The 8,852-nt window shown below is 45.9% G+C and overlaps 2 protein-coding genes across 2 annotated transcripts; one reads left to right on the forward strand and one right to left on the reverse strand.

The window, feature by feature from the left end:
• Positions 1-3,619: 3,619 nt before the first annotated feature.
• On the reverse strand, positions 3,620-3,952 carry LOC108922304 (histone H4). Its single transcript, XM_029250711.1, has one exon. It carries the CDS (start codon positions 3,950-3,952, stop codon positions 3,641-3,643), a length of 312 nt encoding a protein of 103 aa, XP_029106544.1. The 3' UTR covers positions 3,620-3,640.
• A 1,519-nt stretch (positions 3,953-5,471) lies between these two features.
• mob4 (MOB family member 4, phocein) lies at positions 5,472-8,772 on the forward strand. Its single transcript, XM_018732324.2, has 8 exons — positions 5,472-5,582; positions 6,932-6,994; positions 7,179-7,279; positions 7,414-7,456; positions 7,562-7,648; positions 7,727-7,806; positions 7,920-8,031; positions 8,233-8,772. The coding sequence occupies exons 1-8, from the start codon at positions 5,523-5,525 to the stop codon at positions 8,362-8,364; spliced, it is 678 nt and encodes a 225-aa protein (XP_018587840.1). The 5' UTR covers positions 5,472-5,522; the 3' UTR covers positions 8,365-8,772.
• Positions 8,773-8,852: the final 80 nt, after the last annotated feature.

Consider the following 8,852-nt stretch of genomic DNA (forward strand, 5'->3'; position numbering starts at 1 on the left):
ACCAATGGCTCCACACAGAAAACGTAGAGGAGGGGAGACAGACACCCCTGTCTTACCCCCCTTGTCTGGGGCAACCACTCCCCGAGAGAGCCTTTAAGAACCCGGCTGCCAACCTCGTTTTAGAGTGCTCGGACCCACCCGAGAAAAATGGGGCCCAATCCCAATCTGCCCAAAATGTTAAACATGAAATTGTGGTCCACTCGACTGAACACCTTCTCCTGGTCCAGGCTAATCAGTGGTAAGGAAATTATTCTGTCCTCCACCTAGGTGATTGCACCTCTAATAAGATGTAAATTCCAGACTGCCAAGTGCCTGGGAACCCCGCATGTCTGGTCTTCATGGACCAGGAGGGCCATAACCTTCCTCAGACGCTCGGTTAGGATTTTAGCAATTAACTTTGCGTCAACACAGAGCATGGTCAGGAGCCTCCAGTTGTTCAGATCAGCTCTATCACCCATCTTATGCAACAAGGATAAAACTCCCGACCTAATGCTCTCCGCTAGCTTACCTCGGGTCAGTACTTCTTCCACAACCTCAAGGAAGACAGGGTCCAGGACATACCAAAATGTGGAATAAAATTCCACTGGCAGTCCGTCCAAGCCTGGGACTTTTCTCTGGTTCATTCTGGAGAGCGCCTCAGACAGTTCTCCCAGAGTGATAGGTGCCTCTAGGCAAGCCCGGGAATCAGCCAGGAGGGTCGCTGCAAATGCTGTAAAAAAGAATCCCCTGTGACAGGGTTAGTTTCCTTTACCTTAAAAAGACTTTTATAAAACTCCATAGCAACCTCAACCATCCAGGCCCTATCCTTAACCAGCTCTCCTTGCCTAGTTCGCAAAGAAGTAAAACCCATATTGTGTTGATAGCCCCTTGCTTTATTAAAGAAAAAAGAGGAACATTTTTCATCTTCCTCCAATTCTCTTATTTGGGCTCTTGCAAGGAGAGCACTAGCTTACTGGTCGTATAGTCACCTTAATTCCACCTTTAGGTCCGCTTCTCTGTCACTATTAAAATCTTTCCCATTATTATGGTGGGCATAGAGCTTTCCAAACTTTCTCCACTTTCTGAATAGCTCTGCGAGATCGAGCCTTCCTATGAACACAATACTGCCTAGTAATAGTTTGCACCTTCATTTTGGTGGCTTCCCACCAATCTGAAGCAGAGCAACAGAAAGGTTTGAGCTCCTGCCACACCTTAAAATGTTCATAAAAAGGTTCCTATACTCTTTCTCCTTCAAAACATCTACATCCAGTTTCCAGTACCCAGCACCGTGCAACGGGGCCTCTATGGAAACCGTAGCCTCTACCATCAAATGGTCTGTCGGTCAATGAGGAGAGAGATGAACCCGTTTAAAAACAACAAGAGTCGGAAGCTAAAATATAATCCAGGCGACTTTGTGCTCCTCTACTATTAGACCAGGTAATGCCCGGATGATTGGGGTTGCATACTTTAAAACCAACAGAAAGGCTAAATCTGAGCATAAAATTCTTAAAATGTTTGATGCCAACATCCTCTATCCTCCAGATATATATTTAAATCCCCACCAATTATTAAATGTCTATTACATACAGAAAAGGGGGCCAACTCTTCTAAAAGATATGCAGGAGGCGGCCTCTACCGGAGCGTAGACGCACATCGCACGGATGTGCTGTCCCCTCCAGGTGGCGTCCACTCCCCGTACTCTACCCTGTATAACAGTAAATGTGCTTACATTCTCAAAACTTCGGTCACAAAAGAGAATGCCAACACCTGTGGAGTGGACGCCACCCACACTCCAGTACAATCTACCTTTCCTCCAACCCGAAGAGAAAACGCCACATCCCGCTGGTCTCGAAGGTGGACTTCCTGTAAAAAACATAACTGGAAGGCAGAGGATGCAAGCCTATCAAACATCATTCTTTTCAAAACATTCAATCCTCTGACAGTTAAAGTTAAAATTTTAAAATCAGCCATAAAAGGGAGCAAAATAGAATTAACCAACCATGAGAATAATGAAACCTGTTATTCATTAAATTTAAACCAAATTCATTCCCCTCCTGACATTTCTATCATACTCAAAATCTACAGCAACATATGGCTGCTCATTAATATCCTCATTCTGGTCTGAAAAAAGAGAGGAGCTCATCATACTGGGGGTGTGGCCACAACAACTAGCCAGTCTGTATGACTGCCATCCCTTACCAGCAAATATCAGTCTCTGTCCTCCATCTTTGCTGTCAGTTTTTCCTCTTTCTGATCACCCCCTCCTCTCTTCTGGTCTTCTTGTACTCTTTGGAGTGGGGCCTTTACTTCTCTTCCTGTTTGTGTCCTTTGGAGGGAGAGGTTCTTGATGTTACAAACATCAGGTGCTCCTTCTCTGCATGCACCTGTTCCTCAGCAACACTGGGTTGGAAAGACATCCCTTCCTCCCTTCCACCAGACACCCGGCTCCCTGACACAGCATCAGCAAAGGAGGGTTTCCTCAGAGCAGGTGCAGGCAAGATGATCTTCTGTCCTGCAGATATTACACCTGCACAGACCTTGTGTCCTCTCTCCAGACAGTTATTGCACCACATATTGGTGCACTCAGCCCTCATATGCTGAAACCCCTGGCACAATCAGCAGAAGAATGGCTGGTTAGAATTAAAAAATAGCCCTTGCTTGTACCCAAATTGAAAGTAGTGGGTGGGTAGCAAAACCCCTCAAAACCTTGTGGATCAGAGAGTAAACTGATCCGGAACTGTCTTTTCCCCATTCCAGAACCCAAGTTCATCACTCGTATATCTTTATGGCTCGGCAAAAGATCAACATACCTTTGTAGAAATTCTCATATCAACTCTGCCAAAATAAAAGGTTTAAAAACTCAGCTACTATGCACTGGTTATTAACCCAACTGTTCATCATAAAATTTCAATCCAGGATGATTAGCAAAGGTTCTGCAATTCTCAATCTTTTTAAAAAGAAGTTCTGTGGTTAAAGTGACAAAACCTCAGCAGATTGTATTTGAAACATCCTCCACAGTAAGACTGAGAAGACCCAAAATTACCTCTTTTATAAAAGGTAAGTCAGTCATGGAGGTTTGTCTTCCTCCTGGGATCTCCATTAGATCAGGCTGTGTTTTTCCTAGTCCTCCCTCCCCATTCCATTTGGCAGAAAAGCTCAGTCACCTGCCTATTTTTATTAATAGTCCAGCAGCAGTTCCTTTCTCACAGATTGAGTTCTTGGCAAAAAAGTTTCATGTACAAAACAATGTAAGACTAATAAAGGGTTTAGAAAATAAGGTCTCTAGTTCACCCCATGATAGTTATGCTACCTACTAGACATACACTAGGATCGCTAGGCTACCTAAAGAAAATAAGAGCCTTCCAGAGAATGGATCACCCCATGCCAGTGGCAGACAAGCCACCTACAGGTAACCTCTACCCCCTCTAAGCACTACAGCAGCATCTTGTAGCAAGAAAGTATTAGCCAAAAGGCAAGAAACAAACGTGATAATATTTTACAATGTTAAGTACGTTCGTAGAAGTAAAAGAGCAAGTTGCACTGCAGCTGTTTCAAAACACCTGAATTAGAATGCTACATAGAAGAAATTGCTCTTTTTCCAAGAAAGTGGGTGGCTCTTAGAAGAGCCTTTGGTTCTTGGTTTTACAGGTCAGCGCAAACTTTAGCCTCCGAAGCCGTACAGAGTGCGACCCTGACGCTTCAGTGCATAAACGACATCCATGGCGGTGACCGTCTTCCTCTTAGCGTGTTCGGTATAGGTAACGGCATCACGAATAACGTTCTCCAGGAACACCTTCAGGACACCGCGAGTCTCCTCATAGATCAGGCCAGAGATACGCTTTACACCACCACGGCGAGCCAAGCGGCGAATAGCGGGCTTTGTGATTCCCTGGATGTTATCGCGAAGAACCTTCCTGTGGCGCTTAGCACCTCCCTTGCCGAGACCTTTACCTCCTTTACCACGGCCAGACATCGTTAGACGAGCAACTCACTCACACAGTAACCGAAGCAAGAAATACAACAGCAACCGCCAACAACCACAAGTTATGGGAAGAAAGAGGACCTGATTGAGACATGCAATGGAAAAAATCGTTGCCGCCTAGTGCCCCCCTCCAATCAAATTTAAATGACTCTTTGTAACTGGGCGCCAATCACCTTCTCGTTCAGGGTTACCAATTTTCTCCCCCTCCGAGCGGGTTTTTTTTTTTTTTTTGCGCGCTTGCAGGACTTCCGTGTATTTGCGCTTTGCGGTACTGCGGATCTTAGTAGGTATGAGACACTTAGCCAGAACTTTTCCAGGAAAAAACTATGGGTATCAATGGGTAAATTACTAAGTATCTTAGTATTGAAACCAAAGATTGTAAGCTGGGACAAGCGATTTCAGATGATGATGATGACTGTAAGCTGCTTTGCAAGAAGATGGGCTCAGCTCAATAGAATAAATACTAGTATGTATGAGTTCCAAACGGATATCTAGTAGAAGTATGAAACTTTAACTTTTTTAAAAGAACAATTAGCTAGGTGAAGCTGTCTGAAGCAGAAAGGCCCCAAACATCCAATGACACCAGGTTACATCAGTGTTGAAGGGTCCAAGTGCATCACAGGATGTCTGATACGAAAGAAACCCATACTGATAAACTGACTGATCTAAATAATTTCTGCTCTATCACTGACACACTCACTGTAAGTAACTCTTTTCCCGAAGATAGTGTTGAGGCGCCAGAGGGAGCAAGGTAAGGGAGGGTAAAGCGCAGGTGTGATCCCAGTCTACTATGGTGCACTTTTACCTGCAAAAGTGCACCATTAAAAGTAGTGGCTGTTTTGACAGTCTTTCTGCGTGTATCTGAAAAATATGATGCTTAATTCAGTCATGTGGATTTTTATAGACAACCAATGTCAAACTTAGTCTGAAAGACAGCAGTGACTTTTTGGATTCATTATGTTAATACATCAGTTCTACTAATTATTGTGTGACTGAGAGACAAATTATCGAAAACGGGAAAGTGTTATGATAGTTTGCAGTTTTTAGAGGAATGTAAGAATAAGGAAAGAGGGCAGTTATGTTATAGGGAGTACAGGTATATTAGGGAAGGTCACAAGTGTGTTATACTGTGTTTTCGATTTCTACCTCTGAACCACACACTCCTAAGTACTGTGAGCTAACGATAGAGAGATGGTCATTATCACAGTCGCCAGGGTTATGGTTAGTGTAACTGCGTATTTTACAAGAGACACAATAAATCATAATTTTTTTAAGGGTTAAAAAACGTTTGTCTTGACTTCGGGGCCACAAACAAGACTCGGTGATATTCATACATCTGTTGTCAATTTCGGTCTGTGAAAAGCCGGGTCGCAGTGCTCCGCGTTCGGGACACGCTATGCGGTAGGGCACACCCAGAGAAACGGTCTAATCAATAACCATTTTCTGATCAATACAATATTCATATGATCGCTCAGTAAATGTGGCGAAAGGGTGACCTTCTCCCAGAAGAGCTCCCCCCGCCGACGGAGAGCGGAACTGCACATCCGGGGACTCTGGCGCGATGGTCATGGCGGAGGGTACTGCAGTTCTCAGGAGGAATCGTCCGGGAACAAAGGCCCAGGTTCGTACGTTCCAGCTAGAATCGTATGGGCTCACAATAAAGTAACTATGAATTAGGTTTACGCCGGAGGTGCAACCGAGAGAGGCGTGTTTTTGTTTGCTTTTTTTTTTTTTTTTTTTTTTTTTTAACCGACGGTGCCATTATCATTAGAAACAGGAACAACAAGGGCCGCGGCGGGGCCTCCTTGTCTGGCTGCTGCTCGGAAACATGGAAACATGGAAATATGGGAACTGAGGGGAAGGGATCGCGTGCGAACGCGTCGCCGTCTTCGTGCCTCCGTTCTCGTGCGAGCTGCGCGTGATGGCGGACGGCGGTAAACAACCAGAGCGAAGCGGAGCTTTTCTGTCAGTTCTGGAGGATCCCCCCGCTTATCCCAGTTCCCTTCGCGTCCCGTGTGCGCCTTTGCGGTCGTTTATTCACGTGCTGTTGCTGTTCGCCTCTAATAATTATTAGCAGTTTGATTCTGGTTCGATTTCCACCTTTTTGCAGCTGTAGAATTCGCGTTGGTCGCGGGTTGGCGGCGGTGTCCTCGACTTCCGACGAGATTTTCCTCCGAATCCCCTACCCTCATAAACAAGGACTTATCAACACTAGGTTATAAATTATGATCTTCATGTAAAGCTCAGCGCACAAAAACACGTTATATCGCATCGCTCGTATTTTCACTAATCGGTTCGAAGGTTGCAGGTTCGAATCCCACCCACTGCAGTGCTGTAGTGTTCTAAACAGTGAAATGACCAGCGCTGTAGGGCACAATAATTGCAGGTAACTGAACATTTGAATAAAAGCACCAGATTTAATGGATTCATGTAAACGGGAAATAATACTCTATGTAGCACAGTTTTCGCTGAAGCATCTAGGTCTGTGGTGCCCCGTGATCCTGAGACAGTCCGACACAATTTAATCGGGTTGCTGGAATGTGGCTGCAAGTCCGGTTAGGTCATAACTCGCATATGTTGTACCTTAAGGGCTACCTGTAAATATATGTGTTAACCCTTTTTTTTTCCTTTTCTAACAATAATGTTTTGCTAAGAACCCAGCGGATGAATAAAGTCCTTAATTTTGTTTGTTTCACAGGTGAAGCCATGTCTTCTGTAAAAAGTCTTTCCCAGCGGTTGATCCTCTGCACTGGAACCGGTCTATTTTTGCACATGATCTGCATGTAATAACATGGGAAAGTGTCTCTGGAAGAGCTCTAGCAGATGAATAATCAGAGCGGGTGGAAATGGGTGGCCTACATAGTTTCCCAGCCGGACAGGAAGTTGTGACGACGCCCAGTCGTCCCGTGGGCATAGTTGGCCTTTGCGGCAAAATTGTACGAAGAATGACTTGTCCTTTCTTGGCTGCAGGATTTCTACAACTGGCCCGATGAGTCTTTCGAGGAGATGGACAGCACCCTGGCTGTGCAGCAGGTGAGCGCCTTGGATTATGGATGTTCATAGCTCAGTGCCGAATCCTTCGTTCAGGTTCCGTCAGGTCAACGCAGAGACCCTGTTGAGGCTGTAGTTTGGTTCAACTTTGCCTGTGTTTTGCGTTTAGAGAAGTGCTCAGTGGGATTTGAAGTTGACGTGTATTTTATCGTCTCTGTTGTCTCAGTACATTCAGCAGAATATCCGCTCAGATTGTTCCAACATCGACAAGATCCTGGAGCCTCCGGAGGGACAGGATGAGGGCGTCTGGAAGTACGAGCACCTCAGGTACTCGGAGCTCGTACTATTGTGAGCTTCTCCTGTTTCTGAGCAAGACGTATGGATTGGTTTCCACGGCAACATTCTTCTGCTCCCTTGTGTGCTTTGATACCATGATTGTAATGAGTCTTTCTGTGTTCCAGACAGTTCTGCCTGGAGCTGAATGGACTGGCTGTGAAATTGCAGGTACCTTGCTGACCCAGCGCCTTTCATTTCGCACGTCTTGGAGACATTCTTTGTCCACATTGTCGTGCGTGTACTTGTCATGTGCGCTGTGCCCCCCCCCTGCAGAGCGAGTGTCACCCTGACACCTGCACCCAGATGACAGCCACAGAGCAGTGGATCTTCTTGTGTGCGGCACATAAGACTCCCAAAGAGGTCGGAGCCCCGTGATCGCGTGCGGCACTCATAGTCGCTGCATTGCTGCTGTTTTAACGTGTGTGTTTGTACCTTCAGTGTCCTGCCATTGACTACACGAGGCACACGCTGGATGGGGCAGCCTGCCTGTTGAACAGTAACAAGTATTTCCCAAGCCGGTGAGCTCTACTTGGTGTTCGGTTTAATACGGTAATTGCGGACATGGCGTGTTGCTGAAACGTGGAGCGATTTGCAAATGCACCATCTCCTTCCGTCTCTCACACGTTACCAGAGTGAGCATTAAGGAGTCATCTGTAGCAAAGCTGGGCTCCGTGTGCCGGCGCATCTACCGGATATTCTCCCACGCCTACTTCCACCACAGGCAGATATTTGACAAGTATGAGGTGAGTCCCAAGCAAGGGAAAATTGCTCCGTACGTTTTACCCGGAATACTGTCCGAGAACTGGAGCTGCAGTAGCCTGCTCGCTCTTATGTAAATGCAGTTTACGCAATGTGCGTGTCCGGGCTAGAAGTTCTTGCCGCATTAGGCCCTGATGAGTCAGTGTATCTGTGCGTCTCATTACTTTATCCCCCCACCCGCACAGAACGAGACCTTCCTCTGTCACCGGTTCACGCGCTTCGTGATGAAGTACAACCTGATGTCTAAAGACAACCTGATCGTGCCGATCTTGGAGGAGGAGGTGCAGAACGCCACGGCGGGGGAGAGCGAGGCCTGATGTACAGAAACATAATGCATCTAAAACATGCGCGTCTGGTCATCGGGCTCAAGCGGCCAGAGGCGGCGCTCTAGTGTCATTGCAGTCTGGTCATCTTTCCATACTACAGAAACTTGCGAATATTGTGTCTGTGAGGTGTAAATGCACAGAATACACAGTGTTGAGTCCCTGTACATGTTTCCCCATTCCTTAACACCTAATGACAACTTTCCCCTGGACTCTGTCTGGCTCTCTCTGACCTGCCTGTGCAGGAATGCCACTTGTTAAATCACTTTTTTTTTTTTTTCTTTTTCTTTTTTAAGTTATTGTGTGGGTGGCTACAGCATGTCTGTCATATCTTTATACTTTCTGGTTTTTAACTAAAATTTTATTGTTACTTCCAGTATACGTAATAAAACTAATCGATACCCAGTGCTGCTGTCTGTAGTATTTAGTTACCCCCCCCCCCCCCCCCTCCCCAAATTATTTGACTTGTTATAAGTCATATA

Source organism: Scleropages formosus, chromosome 1, assembly GCF_900964775.1.
Source record: "Scleropages formosus chromosome 1, fSclFor1.1, whole genome shotgun sequence".
Classification (NCBI taxonomy): Eukaryota; Metazoa; Chordata; class Actinopteri; order Osteoglossiformes; family Osteoglossidae; genus Scleropages; species Scleropages formosus.

What these genes read in the sequence shown, in the direction of transcription:
- mob4 (XM_018732324.2), top strand. Translation starts at nt 5,523, where the DNA reads ATGGTCATGGCGGAGGGTACTGCAGTTCTCAGGAGGAATCGTCCGGGA. An exon ending in GTCCGGGAACAAAGGCCCAG is followed by an intron (nt 5,583 to 6,931) that starts GTTCGTACGTTC and finishes TCTTGGCTGCAG; the next exon opens with GATTTCTACAACTGGCCCGA. An exon ending in GACTGGCTGTGAAATTGCAG is followed by an intron (nt 7,457 to 7,561) that starts GTACCTTGCTGA and finishes CCCCCCCTGCAG; the next exon opens with AGCGAGTGTCACCCTGACAC.
- LOC108922304 (XM_029250711.1), bottom strand. Translation starts at nt 3,952, where the DNA reads ATGTCTGGCCGTGGTAAAGGAGGTAAAGGTCTCGGCAAGGGAGGTGCT.